The 21,072-nt window shown below is 33.5% G+C and overlaps 4 protein-coding genes across 4 annotated transcripts; 3 read left to right on the top strand and 1 right to left on the bottom strand.

Moving 5' to 3' along the window:
* The first annotated feature begins 974 nt into the window (after window positions 1–974).
* On the top strand, window positions 975–4,879 carry LOC105801994 (abscisic acid receptor PYR1). The gene is made up of 2 exons (XM_012633387.2): window positions 975–1,815; window positions 4,643–4,879. The coding sequence occupies exon 1, from the start codon at window positions 1,108–1,110 to the stop codon at window positions 1,768–1,770; it is 663 nt and encodes a 220-aa protein (XP_012488841.1). The 5' UTR covers window positions 975–1,107; the 3' UTR covers window positions 1,771–1,815; window positions 4,643–4,879.
* Window positions 4,880–8,010: 3,131 nt separating this feature from the next.
* On the top strand, window positions 8,011–11,367 carry LOC105801995 (probable ADP-ribosylation factor GTPase-activating protein AGD8). The gene is made up of 7 exons (XM_012633388.2): window positions 8,011–8,308; window positions 8,440–8,558; window positions 9,038–9,473; window positions 9,589–9,855; window positions 10,417–10,542; window positions 10,842–10,940; window positions 11,094–11,367. The coding sequence occupies exons 1-7, from the start codon at window positions 8,237–8,239 to the stop codon at window positions 11,199–11,201; spliced, it is 1,227 nt and encodes a 408-aa protein (XP_012488842.1). The 5' UTR covers window positions 8,011–8,236; the 3' UTR covers window positions 11,202–11,367.
* A 1,608-nt stretch (window positions 11,368–12,975) lies between these two features.
* On the top strand, window positions 12,976–16,759 carry LOC105801996 (ubiquitin carboxyl-terminal hydrolase 20). Its single transcript, XM_012633390.2, has 8 exons — window positions 12,976–13,788; window positions 13,883–14,006; window positions 14,096–14,206; window positions 14,399–14,562; window positions 14,661–14,999; window positions 15,188–15,310; window positions 15,638–16,145; window positions 16,228–16,759. The coding sequence occupies exons 1-8, from the start codon at window positions 13,330–13,332 to the stop codon at window positions 16,497–16,499; spliced, it is 2,100 nt and encodes a 699-aa protein (XP_012488844.1). The 5' UTR covers window positions 12,976–13,329; the 3' UTR covers window positions 16,500–16,759.
* Window positions 16,760–18,541: 1,782 nt separating this feature from the next.
* Window positions 18,542–19,750, bottom strand: LOC105801997 (glycine-rich cell wall structural protein 1.8). Its single transcript, XM_052624526.1, has one exon. It carries the CDS (start codon window positions 19,703–19,705, stop codon window positions 18,782–18,784), a length of 924 nt encoding a protein of 307 aa, XP_052480486.1. The 5' UTR covers window positions 19,706–19,750; the 3' UTR covers window positions 18,542–18,781.
* Window positions 19,751–21,072: the final 1,322 nt, after the last annotated feature.

Genomic DNA, 21,072 nt, shown 5'->3' with positions numbered 1-21,072 from the left:
TCTTTTTTAAGTTAAAAAGAATTTACTACAAATTTAATATCGTGGTTTAGAAAAAGCAATATGGACAGTGATTTGAAGTGGACATATATAGATAGTTAAAAGAGATGAAGATGCAGCCAACAAAGAGCATCATCGGCTGACCCTATGGAAACAACATTAATCCTTTAATTATTGTATCTGGAAATTTCACCTTTAATTAGTTATTAATAAAAGTGTGTTGTTCCCTAATTATTATTTTCCGCTAACAAAAAGAAAGTCTTAATTAATTAAAGAAAATAAATCAATTGATCTAAATAAAAATTAAAAATTAGAAAAGATACTAATTTCGGCAATCATAAATCAAACACTCTGAATATAAAGCCAAGCTGTTGCCTTTGTCACGTGCTGAGATTTTAATTCACGCGCCGGCCGTGACACTTCACATGCTTCCCAATGAATCCACCTCATCCGGTCTTTTTTTTTTTTAAATAAAATGGGTATATTTCTTTCAAGGTCTCTAAATTATTAATAAGTTTAACTTTAAAAGGTTTTCAAGTTATTACCTTATTGGACTATATTAAAATTGTTTATATACAGTATTCTCTGTTCGCACTGTCTCAATCAATCGAAAGTTGTTCTTCAACTTCTCTTCATTAAACAACTTTGAACATCACCAATTTGTGAATCAAAATCTAAACAACTTTCTTATTCAATCCTCGACATTAATATTGGTCGTTAGATCGACTTGAATCTAAGATATATTCTTCTTCTCATTTATGGATATTGATCTATCGTACCAATCATCGAATCATAAATTGGAGCTTGCTAGCCGAACTTTTAAAAAAATTAACCTGTCGAGTTAAATATAAACTTTTGAATAGTTCAATGATCATTTTATAACTTTTTAAAGTTGAATGACCAAAACCTAAATTTACTAATATTTAAGTTATCTTCCTCGTTTGCCCACATAAAATTGTCTTAAAAATATCCTTTTCTGATTTTCTATTTTACCCTCCACCATTCCCCGTAATACCTGTCCATTATAAGCTTCTGCTAAAGTCGTATTGTAATGTAAAGTCCCTCTCCTTGTCTTCCACTCCCCTTTACCGTTTCCCCTTCCTCAGTTCAATGGCAGACCCGAAACCCGAACCTTCCTCTTCAATGCCTGACCCACCACCTTGCTCCGAACCCAGTTCACACCACGAAACCGTCCCTACCGGGTTAACCGACGACGAGTTCTCTGAGTTGATCCCTTCCATAACCGAGTTCCACACCTACTCAGTGGGTCCAGGTCAGTGTTCTTCCTTATTAGCCCAACGTATCAACGCCCCTCACACCGCCGTCTGGTCCGTTGTACGGCGTTTCGACAAACCCCACACTTACAAACACTTCATCAAGAGCTGTTCCGTGAAGGAAGGTTTCCAAATGGTCGTGGGCTCCACGCGAGACGTCAGCGTGATATCCGGGTTGCCGGCTGCTACCAGCACCGAGAGACTCGATATTCTGGACGATGAGCGAGAGGTCACCGGGTTTACCGTTCTTGGAGGTGAGCACCGGTTGCGTAATTACAGGTCGGTGACGACGGTGCATGGTTTCGAGCGTGACGGGAAGATCTGGACCGTCGTTTTGGAATCTTACGTCGTTGATATCCCAGAAGGGAACTCGGAGGAAGACACACGGCTGTTCGCCGATACCGTCGTCAAGTTGAACTTGCAACAGCTGGCGTCCATCACCGAAGGTTTAGCGCGTGATGCTACCGCTGTTGACGGTAATAAACCACAGGTGATGTGAAGGAGAAAAAAAAAACAAGACAAAAGAGACAAATACTCAAATTAGGTTAGGATTAACACTCTTCAAGAATATTTAAAAATAAAAAATATATATAACAATTTAAAATTTTAACATTAGATTTTTTTTTTTTAAATTCCCTGTTCTGTGATTATAATTTTTTATGTTAATGTTTATTTCCCTTTTCACTTTTAATCTCAATGCAGTTGTGCATAAATGTGTTGATCATTTGAACCAATATTATTTTGTTAGGATTAAATTTTAGTAAGCATTAAATGTTTGTAATAAAGAGGGATTAAGGAAGCAAGTAATAGTTGGATTTGAGAACATTTGTTTTTCTATCACCATTAGCTTACATACCTCAAGAATCTTGTTGATCATCATATCTTTCGAAAACTAAATTCATAATATTTGATCCCATGTTTATAGATATATATATATAGTTTGCAGAAAACGTATGATAATATTATAACGCATGTCGACAAGGCTCTTTCATGGTGTAAAATGCCATACATGTTGGTGTTTAACCCTAAAACTGGTGGGGAGATGGCTAAAAATTGATGTTCTATAATAGTAGGGTTAGGTTCATGTATGGTGGAATTTCTTGGAAAGCTAAAATTTACAGATAAAGAGAGTCAGTTCCTGGTAAGTTTGTCCAGTCCCATATTCTATTTTAAGCTGTAAAAGTTTTTAAAAGGTCTAGACTTTCCCCTTTCAAATTTTGTAAGGGTTTCTTGGTGCCTGCATTGACCCTACAATATTTATTTTCTACAAATGAGATTGGACCGTTTGATTCAAAATCATGCACAGTTCGTTGCCAACAGAGAGCTACCATCAATGTCATTATGTTGTTGTTGTCTAAGTGTCGTAATAGGTAGGGTTCCTATTGCATCAGATATACTTAACTTCCATGTAGTTATAGACTTTTTAGCTTCTGAGATTTGATATTCATGGGATTTATCTGTAAGAAAAACATGTTAGAGGTGCAATGTCAGAATATCAATAATAATAACAATGTAAACATGTTAGGGTTGACATGTAGGTCTGGCTGTTTTCTTTATTTTTTTCCCCCAATGGCGGCACCTAAATTTCACCTAATCTTGTACGAGAACCAAGTAATTTATGCCTCATCAGGTTTCCTATGCTATTTTCTTAGGGTTTAGCCATTCTTTTATGTTCCTGCATTTCCTTTAAAGCTATTTTTTTATGAAGTAAAGGTTCGTTAACGCTAGTTTCTTTAATTTCAAAAATACTTTGAGCATTGCTTGCAGAGATTATCAATGATTTGCTGCTTTAATGCCCTTTGTTTCTTTCTTTTTTTTTTCTTTTTTTTTTCTGATAGATCCCTTGAAATGAATGTATGTAACCATTATCACTTACACCTGGAAACTATATGGTAAATTCAAGTATGGGTTTTGGTTGTATATGCAAGGAGGAATAGAATTTATGTTTTTGGGAGCTAATTTGATGCTTGAGAGAAAAACCCTAGACCATTTTTAGATGCATTTTTCATAGCAGTAATTGTGAATATTTGCTCCATCAAGATAGAGGTAATGTAAAGGTGGTATTGTGGAAGTCGATAAAAGTATCTTGAACGTCTCTGTATTATACTAAGAGACAAATTGCATTTTGCTTCTTTTACTAAAAAATGGTTAAATTAGTCATTATATGTTAAATCAAAAAGCAAATTGGTCCTTTTTGTAAAATTTCATCTATTTTTGTTGTTAAAAACTAGACTAACAGAATGACCAAATAGTTACATGTAATGTGCCATGTATACCTCATTTTGATGTACAAGGCTCAGTTTTTAACAGTACAAGTGGACGGAATTTTTAACAAAAGGAACAATTTGTTCTTTAATCTAATGTTCAGGGACTAATTTGCCCATTTTTTAGTAGAGGGAGCAAAATGCAATTAGACTTCTAGTACAAAGGCCTCCACAATACTTTTATCCGTCGAAGTCAACCTTTTGACTTGTGGGTAGACACCTTACCCTGAACAATCCTTGTAATCTATCCACATCAATTACCATCACATCCAACGAGCTTCATTCACCGATCACCTTATCTAATTCAAGAAGTACATGTACACATAAAGCCACCTTACTTAGACCTATTGGGACAAACCATTTGACTACCAATCCCTTAATCATAGAGCAACATGTGGTATCTCGAAACAAGAGAAGGCCCTCGTATATAAATTAGAACCTTGATGAGAGAAGGCAAGTAACCCACCTAACTTAGCCTCCATCATTACTCCTCCACTTATCTATGTCCACCGTACAGTCCTTTATCTAATTAGATGAATTGTCTTAAGACATCACAACCTCTTGTATGCATTAACAAAGCATATATTATACATGTATGTGTGATAAGTATAACGATTGTTTTTATTCTTTAAATTATAGAGACAAAGAGAAGTGATAGCATACCCTTGAAGTTGAATAGCGATATCCAAATGGAATATATATATGTGTTTGTTGATGGTCATCTAACTTTAGTTAACAATCACAATTTAATTGTTGACCTTTTTTAATAAAAAGAAAAATGTGAAGGAGCACTCACTATACCCTAAATCGAGAAACAAAGGGTATATGGAAAACGACTTGGCTCCTTTTGATTAGGCGAAGGGCCAAGTTAGTATAGGAAGCAAGTGGCCAAGTTGGCAATAACATTATCCAAATTCCAATGCAAGAGATTTTGTGCTTGTTGTAGTAATAGATTAGAAGCTACATACAAAGAGCAGCTTTATAGAGAGAGAGAGAGAGAGAGAGGGGTGAAAATAATACATGTTTGGTGAATTGTCATCTGTCAAAGAATCTTTGCCCTAGTTTTGAGGCGTTTTCTTAGCTTACTAATTGGTTGCCTTCGTGCAGAAAATCAAAGTGATGGGGGTGGCTCCACAATTTCAACTAAAGGGGGCCTTGAAAGTTAAAAGTCCAATCAGATTTGGAGGGCGTGTGCACATTTAATCTTATAGGCCCATATGATTTCCTTTTTGCACAGTACACCCCTCAAATCATTTTTCTCAATATCGTATTGATTTTAGTTCTGAATTTAAAAACAGATTTCTCAAAGTATTTTCTTGTAATGGATTTCAGAATTCAGACCAAGGCTCTGGATTAATAATGGAACATTTTTCCCAAAAGGTTCTGCTTATTATTGTATTAAATTGTAATTTTATTATTTTTGAAGGTATTAAACTTTTTTTTCGTTGAGAGTAGCAAGGCTTTTAGCTTCTCCTGAGGCTGCCCTTACTCATGGTCGGATTTGATGAGAGAGAACGTGTTGACTGTAATACAGAAGAAAAGTAATTTATTTTTGCTTGCAAGTAATTTATTCTTACTAGTTAATTTTGTACCGATACCAATCGTATTAATATAATTTGTTCCGATAATAAATCAAAATTTCAAAATTATACTTTTTGTTAGGGAGAAGATTTCGATTTGCACCGACTGTATTGGTGCGTATTGTCTCGTTCTATCCAAGGATCAAGCTAAGAATTTTAGATTGTGGGGTCAGTTTTTTTTAAATTAAAACATTTATAAATGTCATATAATTAATGCATATTTACAAAATATATATTTTTCATTCTTGTTAAGCATTCAGAACAAATATATTTAAGCTTTAAACACATAAATGTTTTCATCAAGCCAACATGCCTCTAGTAATTTTTTTTCACACAAACTAATCATCATTTAAGTGTTTTTTTGTTGGTGTCATGAGAATGCAATATATCAAATTTTCAAACACAACCTTCACACTAATCACACTAGCAACAACAATGTCTAAATAAAATGTTAAATTTCTAATAAATCCTAACTTCTTCAAGGGTTTGTATTAATCAGTCCTAATTTTTTAAGGATTTGTATTAATCAACGTCTAAAAATTATATTTACTCAATCACGATGTGAGGGTTTCATAAAAAAATCAACAATCTCAATAACATTCAATAAAAAAACCTAAATCATGCATAAAAATCCTAATCTATCATAAGAAAAGTTACAATCTTAATTTTCTAGAGATTAATTAATAAAGGATGAAAAGAAAAAAGAGTAGTTACCAATTTAGGAGGCTAACATGAAAGTATTGACTATATTGTAAAAATTCAAGCTGAGTAAAAGAATAAAATAAATTTGAGAAAAAATGATGAGTATTGGAAAAAAAGAATTTGTGTTATGAAATAAATAGTGTAAAAAAAGAAGTATAAGAGCAAAAGAATCTCATTAAATTTAGTTATAATATATATATATATATATATATATGTAAAAATTAGTATCTCATTATTTTTATTCGGTAAAATGAATTATCATAATAATTCACGGGGTGATCTTGTTGATTTAATATACGAGATGAATTTAAAAAAATAATTTGTTAATCGATGGGGTTGTATTTTTAAATTTATTGATGAATAGTTTATATTTAAATTTTATTTACTTTAATTCTTTTGATAATTATAAATATTTTTCATATATATTTCACAATATTTCAAAAATATCAATAATACATTACGTTGAAACATAACAATAATACCACTAAAAAACAATACGTCGGATACATTGAATATGCTTTAACTTTACGTAAAATTTAGTTTCTCCGCATTTCGAATTTAAAATAGAATTTAAACTGTTAACCCAATTAAAATAATTTTATATTAATTTTGTCCATTACAAAGTATTTTTTGTTAAATAGCTATCAAATGATTTAAGAAAATCAAACTAGTGAACTTAATAAAATTTTTTAACATGGCTAATAATTGAGCTTAAATGTTTAAATTAAAAAAGTTGAGAGACTAAATTCTAAATATACGAATAATACAATAATTTTGTGCCAATTTTAACTAAAAAAATGTAGCAAAGTATTTAAAATTGGGCGTTGAATAATCTCAATACGGAGTCCGGAACCCAAAAACCTTCGGCCACAATCGTGGGATCATCCTTCCCCTTTCAGTTGGGCTAAAAAACAATTAATAAAATGGTAAAATGTGAGGAATTAAGTCCAATTAATCATAAAATTAAGGGTTTGTTTGATTGAAGGAATTGATTTTCCGGAAAATCATTTCCAACTTTTCCAGCGTTTGATTGGCGGAAAACATTTTTCATTTGGAAAATGAACTCCAAAACAAGAGAAAATGGGTTACATTTTAGGGAAAATGTCTTACCCTTTCAATTTTCGTAAGACATTTTCCGTGCTCTCCTCTCTATCGCCTCCTTCATTCCTTCCTTCATTTTCGGTAGAAAATTGCTTCTGTTTATCGATTTTCCAAGAACTTGTTTTTTAATTATTCAATACTTATTTTTTAACACAATTACAAATAATTTATTTGATATTAATTTTTTCAATTTATAACGATTAATATTGTAGCTTAATAATTGAGTATTATTATAAATAAATCATTGCAATATATGTAAAATAATTTAAAATATAAAAATTATTAATACATATCAATATATGTAAAAACAATTTTTCAAAAATATTTCAGAAATCGCCAAACAATAGAAAATATTTTACACAGATTCAATCAAACACCGTAAAATATTTTCCAAGAAATCATTTTACGAAAAGCAAAACATTTTCCCTAAATCATTTTACGGAAAATATTTTACTGGCAATCAAACAGACCCTAAATCATTTTTCAATTTAGATATAGGTAAATTGGACAATTAAGTATTTTCCATAAATTCTACATAATTATTCGTATAATAATAAATTTAATTATCAGTATTTATATATTGTGTAAATGTTGTATTGTAGGCTCAATTTTTAAATCATTACCAAATTGATAGAACATGTGAATGTTATGGGCTAAATTTGTTGAATCAAGATTAAACCGACAAAACATGTAAAATTTAAGGGTAATTTTGTTATTATACTAATAAAATTGATAAAAATATTAATATTATGATTACTTTTCCTTAGTTGCTAAATTTCAAAATTAACAGGATTAAATAGATAAAAAAAGTATTTTTACCCAAAAGAAATTAAATTTGAAGTGTAGTATTTGGTTGATTTCAGCTTTTTTTTTGTTTGGTATTTAACAAAGCTTCATTTTGTTCCCAACAATAAAATAGGTTTAATTTGATTGGTTAGGAACTTTTGATTCGTATAAGTCCTAATTTCAATTGTATTAAATTTGTTGATATGAAGAGAGAGAGTGGTTCTTTTCATTTGAATTAATTTATGACATTAATAAAGATTTATTTTCATAAATAATACAGATATTAATTGTATTAGACTACAATACAACAGCTCATAAATTGGTGAGTTCATGGTAAATTTATTTATTTATATTTTGTAAATTCAGAGTTGGTGTCATCTTTTCAATACTACTAGATTTCTTCTCTCATAATCTCAAAGCCGGAGGAGGTGTTCGATCCCACACCTCTTCGGAAAAAAAATCATCTTCAAAAACGAAAAATATTATAAAATTTTCGTTCTAAAATTCTAAAAAAAGAAAGAAAAGGGAATCAATGGCGTCGTCCGATAGCCTGAGCGACAAGAACGCGGTTTTCAGAAAGCTGAAAGCAAAATCAGAAAACAAGGTTTGTTTCTATTTTGTGTTTCGAATTTTGATTTTTTTTTGTAATTATGTTTTTAGATCTGGTTCAGATCTGGAATTTCTGTTGCTGCATCTTGAATTCGGCTAATTTGCATTGTAAAAAAAATATTGTAGATGTGTTTCGATTGTAATGCGAAAAATCCAACATGGGCGTCGGTCACGTATGGGATCTTTCTCTGCATCGATTGCTCAGCCGTTCACCGGAGTCTCGGTGTACACATCAGCTTTGTTAGGTTTTAATTCGAATCCTTTTTACTTTTTCGTGTTTAACATTGATTGATGCGTTCTATTTATTTATTTTGCATCCAAATTATTCAAATTATGCTTGAAAATGGTTGAAATTTTTGTTTGATCTTCAATATATAGGGGAAGAAACGGCTCTTTTGTGCTTTCAATTTTTATTTTCCTGAGGAGATTTATGGATAAAACTGATATGTCAAATCTGTTCTCAAATTTTATAAACTTATATATGGAAAGGTTCTATTGAGCAGATTATGTTCTTTCGTTTTGGATCTGCTGAAATGCAACTGTAGGAATTAAAGTGAGAAAAATAGCTAGTCTTTTAGATTTTGGTGTTTACATTGACATGGACATTAGTGTGGATTTTGTAATGTCTATACCGTCATATCTTGATGCAGCTGCTGCTGCTTATGTTCTCGAGTCGTTGAATTTGCCTTTTCTTTTTATGGAAGATTTTGTATATTTTATGCAGGTCTACAAATTTAGACTCTTGGTCTCCTGAACAATTGAAAATGATGGTCTATGGTGGAAACAACCGTGCACAAGTTTTCTTTAAGCAACATGGTTGGACTGATGGAGGCAAAATTGAGGCCAAATATACTTCAAGAGCTGCTGATTTATATAGGCAAATGCTATCGAAAGAGGTGGCTAAAAGTATGGCTGAAGATGCTGGTTTGCCTTCATCCCCCGTTGCTCCTCAATCGTCAGCAGCACCTAATGGATTTTCTGGCAGCAAGATTGATGAAGTTCTTAAAGAATGTTCTTTAGGCAGTCAAGAAAAACCCGAAGTTTCTGCTGCCCCAAAAGCTTCCCATACCGTTGTTACCAGCGCTGTCAAGAAGCCTCTTGGTGCCCGAAAGGTTACCGGGAAGACCGGGGGGCTTGGTGCCAGAAAGCTTACTAATAAGGTATTTATTGTTTAATTTTGTGAGCCAGGCAATAACAGCAGAATACTCATAAGGGGGGAGGGGGGACTGCTTTATATGCCTTTACATGCAATAACATGGTCTTTTTTAATTGTAGCCAAGTGAAAATCTCTACGAACAGAAGCCTGAAGAACCAGTTGTCCCAGTTGCTTCCTCAACTAATGACATTGCACCCACTGGCTCATCTTTTCCATCTCGTTCTCGTTTTGAGTACGTAGAAAATGTTCAATCTACTGAGTTGAATCATGGTGGCCCACAAGTGCTTAATCATGTTGCTCCACCAAAGTCGTCCAGCTTCTTTGCAGAATTTGGAATGGACAGTGGTTTTCAGAAGAAATCAAGCTCAAATTCCTCAAAAGTGCAGGTAATATGACATCTGTAGATGACCACCTTAATATTTTATTTATAAATGGTTGATGGAATTCTCTCCTTTTGCTTTTAGAACATCCTGCTCTTTATGATTCTTTATGTCACTCAAGGTTCATTCCAAAACCTCTACTGCTGGAGAGGATTTCAACTTCTTAAAGTGGATATCTGGCATCAAGATTGAACACAATATTTTATTTCGGTTATCCTTTGAGCTTAAGTGAAGTTGCATTATTCCTTGAAAATCAAAATTCAAGACATAGCAACTTTACTTTCTTCTAACATGACATTACGAGCACCTTGAATCTACTCGGATGTATTGCTTGTACATCCGAAATCGATTGACTCTTTGAGAAGACCATATTGCCATATTGTACATTTCCATGTAATTTGATTTACGAGAATTTGATGGGAGAGAACTGTTGTATGATTATCTTCAACATTTATAATTACCCCCTTTGAAGTGTTCTATCTTAGTTCTTATTTCAGCTTGCATCTTTGTTTTTTTTTTTGGACTTTTTAACTTTTCTTTTTCTCTATCGTTTCATTTTAATTTCAGATCCAGGAAACCGATGAAGCTAGGAAAAAATTCTCAAATGCTAAATCTATTTCATCAGCCCAATTTTTTGGTGACCAAACCAGAGCAGCTGACAATGAAGCTCAAGTTACTTTGCAGAAATTCTCAGTATGTGCAATTGCTATTTCTTTTTTAAGGCTTGAAAGAGTTCAGCAGAATTAGATTCCTAGAAGAACATAATTGTAAACTGTTTTGTATTTGCGATTAGGCATCATTTTCTTATGATGAGGTAGCCATAGAAAACACCAAACTTTTGGAATCCGCACTCAATATTTCATCCTTAACAGAAAATATATAGGCATTATTGGAAATAGTTTGTCTTTTCTAAGTTCAAGGGATGTGAGAACAGTAAAGTTTATGTATGAAATGTGGCTTTTCCGAGATTAATAGCCAAATTGTTTTTGTAGAGCTCAACAGCCATCTCCAGCTCTGATCTATTTGGTCAAGGTGCAGATAATGCTCTTGACCTTACTGCTAGTGACCTCATCAACCGACTCTCTTTCCAGGTTTGCTTCATGAATCGCTTCTTTTATGCATCGCTTGAACTTTGATTCGTGCATGCGATATCAAGGAAGCTCATCTTATCCCTATTTTTGTTCTGGGTTTCATTATCTTGTTAAGTTGATCTATTTCTTCTTCATATGAAATTTGACTTTCAGGCACAGCAGGATATCTCGAGCCTTAAGAACATAGCAGGAGAGACCGGAAAGAAGCTGAGCTCCTTTGCGTCCACTTTTATGAGCGATTTCCAGGACAGAATCCTGTAATGGAGTGTTCTGGCCTTGAAAATCTATATATATGATATATATCTGAGTTTGTTATGTTAGATCACCGGCCAATATCTTTTGGTAGTGAAATGTAGTAGACCCATTTTATAATAACAATTCTTTCACAGGACAAATAAATATTTTAAAAACCTCCAAGCTTTCTTTATGGTTTTCTTAATTTTGTACTACAAGTGGTGTTTTGTGGGTTTTTATTTTTTTTCTTTTTAGTGCATTTTATTCACTCAGTCCAGTTTATTAGGCCACTTTACTATTAAAGTTGAAAAATGCTGGAAAAGAAAGTGTTTGCTTTGTTTTGAAAAAAGTTTTTTTGTTTATCATTGCTTTGCTTGAAATCATTGTTACGAAAGATAGATGTGTAGAAGCTACTTTGCTTGCAATACATTATATATATCATATGGAACATAAAACATAAAAGAAAAACTGAATTGTATTTGGGATTGGATTTTGGGGTTTCTTTTTGAAACCCAACAAAAGGAATTTGAAGCATAACTTTTTCTTTTTCCTTCTGGTCTCCAAGCTTTAGATAGGGTGATATTGGTTAGAGTTCGGGGATTTTTTTTTTGTATTTTTTAAAACGTTCACTATAATTCGGTTCGATTTGTTTAACTTTTTACTCTTCATTTATATTAGATTTTTAAACTTATTTTGACAAATAAGATATTTTATGACTTTTGAATATTATTTGATTAAAAAATCATAAATATTTCTACAAGACAATAATTTTATTATTTTAAATATATATCATAAAACATTAATTATATATCAAATTCAGGTTGGTTTTGTTAATAGTAGATTTTAAACTTAAATTTAATAAGTCCTTTAAATACTTCGATCCAGATCGGTTTCGATTTTTCTTGCTTGATCCTATCGCTGGACATTACTAGACAAAAAGGAAAACTCAAAATATTTTCTTTTTTTTGAGAATGGAAATATTATTGAAAACGTATTGGGTCTTTAAATTTAATTATTATGAATTAATTGTGAATCAAATTCGTATAAACATAAAAATTGTTTCTCTCCTTAAAAGAAATAGTTTTTCATTAATCTTAATATTAAATCTATAACTTTTGTTTTGACTCCATATTAGTCCATATATTATTTAATTAAATAGGAAAAATATGAGTAATATTAGAGAAAAAACAACAATTTTCACCCAAAAAATTAAAGAAAAGAAAGGAGAAATTGATTAACAATTTAGATAAAAGTTAAAGGGTAAACTGCCCCAAGGTCACTAAAATTTTAGTGAATTTACATTTTGATCACTCAACTTCAAAAATTACAAAATAGTCATTAAACTATTCAAATGTTTCCATTTAAGCCAATAGACTATTAAGTCCATTTTAAAGTCTAGTTGACAATATTTGAGCGACGATTTGATAATTGGTATAGTGGAAAATGGTCAATGTCAAACATCATAAAAAAAGTTTGAATTTTAATTTACAAATTCACAATATTCAAAGTTGCTTCATTAAAAAAGTAAATTATAGAAGAGGAGAGAAAGTTTACCTTTTGATTAGTGTGGGAGGTGAGAACTGAGAATATCATACAACAATAATTTTAACAAGTTAGTGACTTGAATAAATTTTTTGAATAATTTATTGACAATTTTATAACATTTTAAAGTTATATGATCGAATCGTAAACTTATTAATAGTTCAATGATCTTAAATACAGTTTACCCAATTTTAAAAGGAAAAAAGAAACCGTACAAAAGGGGAAGGTTGGACTGGATCTTGTAGCCTAAGCCGAACAGTTCTAATTACTTTTACTTTTCTCCTTAGGTAAAAGAAAACAAAGTTCTCTCATAGCATTAGCAGTCAACTCAATGTGTGAAAAAAACCTCTGAAAAGAATCCAAATTAATGGCGGCTTAGTTTTCCCTCCCATTTCAAAACCACCTTCAGAAAATGGTTTTATAAAAAATCCCTTTTTCCCACTTTCCCTCCTCCCAGTTTTCCCTCTTGTATTTTCATTTTTTTTCCTCTCAGAACAAATAAGATTTTGAGTCTTCCTGTGTTCCAGAATATAGTATCATTGCCCTCCAATCCCTTGTTTTGCTTCTCTCAAAACCCATCAAACTCCTTTTTTTTTTCCCAATCTTCCAAAATATGGAAGTCCAAACATCTTTTCCTCAAACCCTAATGACAGCCGATCCACCTCCTTCAGAATCTATCGTTTCTCAGGAGCATGTTGATGGATTCCGTCGAGTTTTGCCATTGGTTCCCGATTCTTTGTCTGGGTCTTCATCTGTTTCTCCAATGGCCGTTGATTCTATTGGTACTGAAGCCAGGGAAAATCCCATCGAAGAAGAAACCGCCGCCGGTCCTTCGCCGCCACCGGCTTCTTCTACTGAATCCGAGCCGTCTAAGGAACCTGAAAACTGTCCGCAAGAGGAAGAAGAAGACGAGAGATGGCCTCATGGTGGCTATAATTCTCCTTACAACTATTCTCGCAGAGACAACGAATTCAAATCCCCTGGATCTGGGTATTCGTCATGGACCCTTTCATGGTCAAAGCACTGGTCTCCTAAAGAGACTTCTAGAAACGAAGATAAACCGACCGGTGTGGTATGTTTTTACTTTTGACATTTTGGAGTTTATTTGTACTTTTAATTGGAATGATAATTCTAAATGGTTCATTTTTTCGGTAATGGTTATGTAGGGTGCAGGGCTGGAAAATTTGGGTAATACATGTTTTATCAATGCCGTGTTGCAATGTTTTACCCACACTGTTCCTTTTGTTTTGGGTCTTCGATCATTGAATCATCATGAGAAGCCTTGTGATCGTAAAAATCTTTGCTTTCAGCTTCTATTTTTTTTATTGATTTCCTTTTCGGGGTTTCTCACTATTTTTGTTTTTTGCTGGGATTATTAGGTGATATGGAGAGTTTTTGTTTGCTTTGTGCTCTTCGAGATCACATTGAGCTTTCACTACATTCATCTGGAGGGGTCGTATCGCCTACCAAAATTTTTGACAATTTGAACTGTATCCTTGATTTGGTTATTATTAGCTTGATTAATTTGTAATTGAATTTTTAGTAAAATTTGGTTATATTTTTCTTTAGTTTAATTTGATGAGATTGCCATATTTGCTATTGATCTGCTTGGAAAGGTGTATAATTAAGAAAAAAAAATGTAATATTTTTGCAATTGTGATTCTTGACTCACATGAAACCAGATTTTTCATCATTTTTCCAAAGATATCAGCAAGAAGATGCTCATGAGTTCCTTCAATGCTTGTTAGACAGACTTGAAAGCTGTTGCTCAAAGCTCAAGAATGATTTGTCCTCTATTGATGATTGCCTAGTTAAGAAGGTTTTTGGTGGTCGTCTTGTTAGCAGAGTATGAATGATACAATTTGATCTTGTTTATTATTCGTTTACATATAAACATTTGTTTTTACTCTCTTATTGAACATATTTGACTTTTTATTGTTTCAGCTATGTTGTTGCAATTGTGGTCATGTTTCAAGCACTTATGAGCCCCTGAATGATTTGAGTTTGGAAATTGAAGATGCAGACTCTTTGTCGACTGCCTTGGAATCTTTCACCAAAGTGGAAAAGATAGAAGATTTGGAATTGAATTTTAGGTGTGAGAATTGTAAAGAACAGGTGTCGGTAGAGAAACAGCTCATGCTGGATCAAGCTCCTTCAGTTGCAACATTCCATTTGAAAAGATTTAAGACTGAAGGGACCTATATTGAGAAGATTGACAAGCATGTTGACTTCCCATTGGAGCTGGATTTGCAGCCTTATGCTGTTGGCAATGAGAGAAATAATGTGAGTATCACCTTCGTTGCTACCATCTACAAAATCACTTGACTAATGCAATAATGATTTTTGATGTTATACTTAGTAGTGGGTTTATATGGTCTTATATTGGTTTTTTGAGCATATCAGACAAGACAAAATTTATGTTTAATGCATGATTATTGAACTTGTTTCATTTGTTATCCTTTTTGCAATAGGAGGAACTGAGGTATCAACTATTTGCAGTTGTGAAACATTCTGGATTCAGACCTACTTCTGGACACTATGTTTGCTACATTCGATCCTCTCCTAATATGTGGCATAAGATGAATGATTCAAGGGTAAGCGTTGATGAATTTGTCCACATTTTAATGTGCATTCTGGTTTTTACTAAGGATAGTTACTAACATATCCAGTTTCTGAACTGGATACAATGTGTTTCTTGTTGAAAGTTTCTTGCTTATGAAGGATACCTTACAGAGGGTTCTGTTTCCCCACTGCTTTAAATATTTTGCTTGTTCTTCAAGCATTTGGATCTGATAATTTCACTGATATTGCAAATTTCCATCCTAAGTTTGAAATTTAGGTGTCAACTTGTAATATACTCGGTAACATTTTGATGGTACTTAGAATAATAGTGCATAATGGTCATGTTCTGTCTTTTGTAGGTTACCTGTGTTGAAGAAGAAGCTGTGCTGTCCCAGGAAGCCTATATTTTGCTCTATGCTAAACAGGGTATACCTTGGTTTTCAACTGCAATAGAAGTGCAAAAGCCTTGTGCAGACCCTGGAATTTCTGATTCTTCACCAAAGTCTGTTCTAGATGACATAGACTTTGCCTCCAATCTTGAGGTGGAAAAGGGAGCCAATTGCAGCGCCAATGAAACTAAAGATGTTGCTGATAGAGCTTCAACTCAATTCTCTTGCGATACACAGTTTGAAGTTAAGGTTGATGAACCCCGTGTTGTTGCTGATGGAATTTCTGGAGTGCCTGCAAATGAATCAGAATTTCATGTATCAAAGTCCATTGACCCTACAGATGATGAGCCTATGACAGATGCTTCTATACCACCATTGAGGTCAATTAATTGTTCTGAGGAAGCTACAAATGACTGTGGTTCCCCTATAATGCCATCCAGATCTCCATCCCTAGACAATTGTCATAGGAATATTTCAGGTAAAAGAATGCCTTAATATTAAGTTCCATAACGTGCTCATTTCTAGGATAACATGACACAATTATACGGCATACATTTCAGGATGCGGTCCACAAACTCATTTGAAAGAGGAGAAACGAGGTGGTGTTTGTAGAAGAGCAGTAAACAAGATACCTGAGATGGATCAAGGAAGAATTGAAGCAATGCGATATGCCAAAAAGATGCCTAGTGCACGAGGCGCTAAACTTATGGCTCTACTGTCTCCACAACCGGGTAAAATGAAGAAAAGAATGGGATCGTCTCCTTGCAAACGGGTGAGCCCTAGGACCAAACATAACCAGAACCTTATGCACCCGGTTCCTGTCTCGCGTTGATCAGTTTGTGTGCCTTTTTTTGCTTAAAATCTAATCGGTTGGTTTTGGCCATGATTAACGGCTGAGCTCGTATCTATTGTGCTGAACAGGGTTGATATACTCATTCCTGGTTTACTTTTTAACTTGAGGGAAATTGTAAATCTAGGATATTGTTTGGGGAAGTAAATATTAGATATGGGTTTTTCTTTTTATATGTTAGGTTTTGTTAGTTAAGAAACTAAAATATTTTAGTAATTTTAGTTTAAATCTCTTTCATTTTATTGGCTTTTTAATTAATTAAATGGGCTTATATTTACCTTAATTTTGACATTGGTATTTTTCACTATATATTCATAACAAAAAATTTAAATTAGTAGAATATCTCATATAATAAGCTATTTAATGCTTCAAGTTTTGGACCACGAGAGTTATTTGTTTTGATCTCTATCTTTTTACCAATAATAGGTACTAGTATTTATTCAATTTTGTTCTCTCATTATCAGGTGAGAAAGTTGAAACTATTTTATATAATTATTTTTATAGTTAGTTTTCATGAATAAAAAATAAAAAAGAATCTTATGGTTTTAAAATTGGTCGTTGAACAATGAAAAAAAAGAATATTTTTTCTTCTCTTAAGTTTAAGTTAAAGTAAAAAGGTAAAGGCATTAAATTGAATTTTAATTAAACATTTTGGCTTTTGAATTAAGTAGTGGAGTCTTGTGTTAGTATTTGTTAGGCCTAGTCTCTTTATTTAATTTAATTAGGTGTTAATTTAATGTAAATGAACTATAACTGTGTAAACTTATTCCTAATAGATTGACCCCAAAATAGTATATCCAAATTATAGGAGATTCCATAGAAGCCACAAGTGCGGAATTTACACCTTCCAAATTTGTATTTGTTTGGGTATGGAAATAAATCGCGAATCTCTTTTTTCAATGTAACAAAGGATGAAGAAAAAAAAGAAATATTGTTTGTCAAAAAAAAAAAGGAAACTCGCAATTATTTTTTTATTCCCAAGACAAGACCCATTTGAATGCAGCAAATAATAACGGGGCCCAAGAATTGATGTGTATTCGAGTCATAAGGGATAGTAATTGCCGATATGCTCATATTGGTGACACTATTGTTGCTGTGATCAAGGAAGCAGTACCAAATACACCTCTAGAAAGATCAGAAATGATCAGAGCTGTAATTGTACACTCGTAAAGGACTCAAACGCGACAACGGGATGATAATACGATATGATCACAATGCTGCCGTTGTCATTGATCAAGAAGGACATCCAAAAGGAACTCGAATTTTTGGTGCGATCGCCCGAGAATTGAGACAGTTAAATTCCACTAAAATAGTTTCATTAGCTCCCGAGGTATTATAAGATGAGACCCAAGTATAGTTAGAGTATTTAGAGTATTTAAATGGCATAGATTAATTAGTAGATAGTGTCTCACGTATATACCTTTACTAAGTAGAAAAAAAAAAAGATCACATTGGATATATCAAAATTCGGGAGCAACAAAAATTTTAGTTTACCATGGGTAAGGACACTATTACTGACATAATAACCTCTATACGAAATGCTTATATGAATAGAAAAGCAACGATTCAAATAGGATCACATGTGACTTTACTTATGATATTTAAACTAATTTTAATCTTTTGAGATATTGATAACAAATAAAATATTTAATATTTAATATTTTTTACTTAAATTCTTTACTGTCTAATCAAGCCAACTTTAGATGGTAAAAGATTTAAGCAAACTTGGATAATGTAACTTGCTTTTCAAGTTAATTTCTGTAGACATCTGAAATTAGAGCAGTGGATGGTGCACAGTTTGAGGTAATAATTAAAATGTTTTAAAATTTAAAGATTGATTTAAAATAAGAGTTATATAATTTAGAAATTTTGTGAAATTAACTTTTATATTTTATAATTAAGATTAAATAAAATATTATTGGTTTTTCTTTGGAGATTTCCATTTTATTGATGATATTATATTAATGGGTTACGAAACTTGTGGTATTGATTTTATGATGTTGCTTGTTAGTGGTATTCACATGTTTTAACTTTAAATATGTCTATATTTATATGAATTTCATTTCATACAATTTCTAAAGCCATTCATTTCACTTCCATAGTCTCTAGCAATGCTTTTGAGCATTTTGATTTTCTTACCTAAATTAACCTTATTTTTGTTATTACTTGCGGTAAGAAAATTCATAATCTTAGTGTAGAGTATTAGTGATAGTAAGGTGCTTTCATGGGGCATAGCTACTATGGCCACCACCACTTCCATATCTTCATTCATGTGCACCTCCTGCACTGGAGCCGCCACCACCAGAACCTCCCCCGACTCCTTCCCCACTACCATATCCACCTCCATGTGCTCCTCCACCACTACCACCGCCGCCACCGCTACCACCACCGCCGCCGCCACCGCTACCACCACTGCCAGAACCATACCCAGAGCCACTTCCTCCTCCACTTCCACTTCCATATCCTCCAGCTCCACCTCCACCACCACCACCGCTACCACCACCTCCACCACCTCCATGTCCACCACCCTTACCAGCTCCACCACCTTCACCACTTCCACTTCCACTTCCACTTCCACTTCCACTTCCATATCCTCCAGCTCCGCCTCCACCACCACCACCACTACCACCACCTCCACCACCTCCATGTCCACCACCACCATTACCAGCTCCGCTACCAGCTCCACCACCTTCTCCACTTCCACTTCCACTTCCATATCCTCCAGCTCCACCAGCACTACCTCCGCCTCCGCCACCACCCTTACCTCCACCTCCACCACCTCCTCCATTTCCAGCTCCACTACCAGCTCCACCTCCTTCACCAACTCCACTTCCATATCCAGAAGCTCCACCTGCACTACCTCCGCCTCCACCACTACCACCACCACCTCCATGCCCACCAGCACCTCCATTTCCAACACCACCACCTTCTCCGCTACCACCACCACCTCCATGTCCAGCACTTACACCTCCTCCTACAACCGCAGAACCACCACCACCTCCTGAACCGCCTCCACCTCCTCCACCGAGCCCAACACCACCATATACACCAATGGTGGCACCACCATGACCAATACCTGGTAGGTGAGAACCTACATCGTTTAGAGTGAGTAGAGCTCTAGTTGCAGAACAGATGCCTACACCTAATAACACAAATAAAACCGCACCAAACACCTTATGCATAGCCATTTGAACACTTCAAATCTCACAACCTTGGTTTACAAACCAAGTGAAGGTGGGTATATATAGGGATTGGATTGAAGCCTTGAAAACCAAATACGCATATGCTGCATCCAAAAAGAGGGATAAGAACTAGCACATGCAAACGGAAAGTTGTGGGATGCCACCACTACATGGTTCAGTCGTAAGTAAGACACAAGTTTAAACTCACACTAGAATCCCTAGTGTGCTTTTGCTGGCGCCCACATTTGCTTAAACTTAAACCTAACAACATGCATTTCCACACTTTATTTAAGTAAATGAAGCCTCCAAACATAATCTATTTATCCTTTAGAATGATGGATCTTTGAGTCAGACCATTGGATAATGCATATACATATATATAATTATGAGCCTGTTAGAAATTACTTTTATATTAGTCCCCGTTTTGGAAATATAAGTAACATAAATATCTACAAATAATGCAGATGTGATTTATCATTGAATAGGCTATGAAACTATTTCATGTTGGTGGCATAACCATGATAGGCCGATTCCAATGACTTCAGCTTGAGGAAATGTTTGCATTTACTGTTGTAATCTTAATAAAGTTGATTAATAATTGCATATCATGTGATAATCGACCACCTTCTCTAAATTGGCCTATCCTATTTAGAGGGGCACCCACCACTTTTGAAAATCCACCAAATTATCTCAATAGTTGAAGTTAAATATTGGGGGAAAAAAACTGTTAGAAAAATAAGTATAATTACGACCTTTCAAAAGAAAGAGAGATGTATGGTTTAAGGTATAATGATTAATTTAGTGCTTAATATTTATATATTTTTTAATTTGGCTTTTATTTTTATTTTAGTCAAATTTGACTTTTGATCTTTCAAAAAGAAAAAGAGTCAAATCACATGGTAGTTCAGATGTACTTCATCCTGACATAACACTATTTATCTTATATGTTACATTAACAAATAATTTTAAAATTAAAAATATTCAAAGATAAAATGTCTAAAAAAAAGCGTAAAGGACATGTAGATTGCCATGCAGACTATCACTTCAGTCAATATTTTTGTTAAAACAACAAGAATTCAACTCTTTTTAAAAAGTTAATGATCAAATTTGTCTTTTTTTTTTTTAAATAATGAGGGTTAAATTGGCAAAAAATATCAACGTTAAAGGCTAATTTCATCGTACCATAGTTTAATTAGTAGGTGTAGAAAGAAAGTGCCTTAAATTAGCATGGTGGACAATGATGTTATATCGTCCACCATATTCTAAGCAAATCTTAATAAGGGAATAGATTTTGTACAGTATTAACATTTGATCCCACTTCAAAACATAGATTTCAAAGATTAGCATCCACTGATTTTCCATTACCAAACGAA

The sequence above is a fragment of the Gossypium raimondii genome, chromosome 11 (assembly GCF_025698545.1).
Source record: "Gossypium raimondii isolate GPD5lz chromosome 11, ASM2569854v1, whole genome shotgun sequence".
In the NCBI taxonomy this organism is placed as follows: Eukaryota; Viridiplantae; Streptophyta; class Magnoliopsida; order Malvales; family Malvaceae; genus Gossypium; species Gossypium raimondii.
This window is presented reverse-complemented; position numbering and strand designations above follow the sequence as displayed.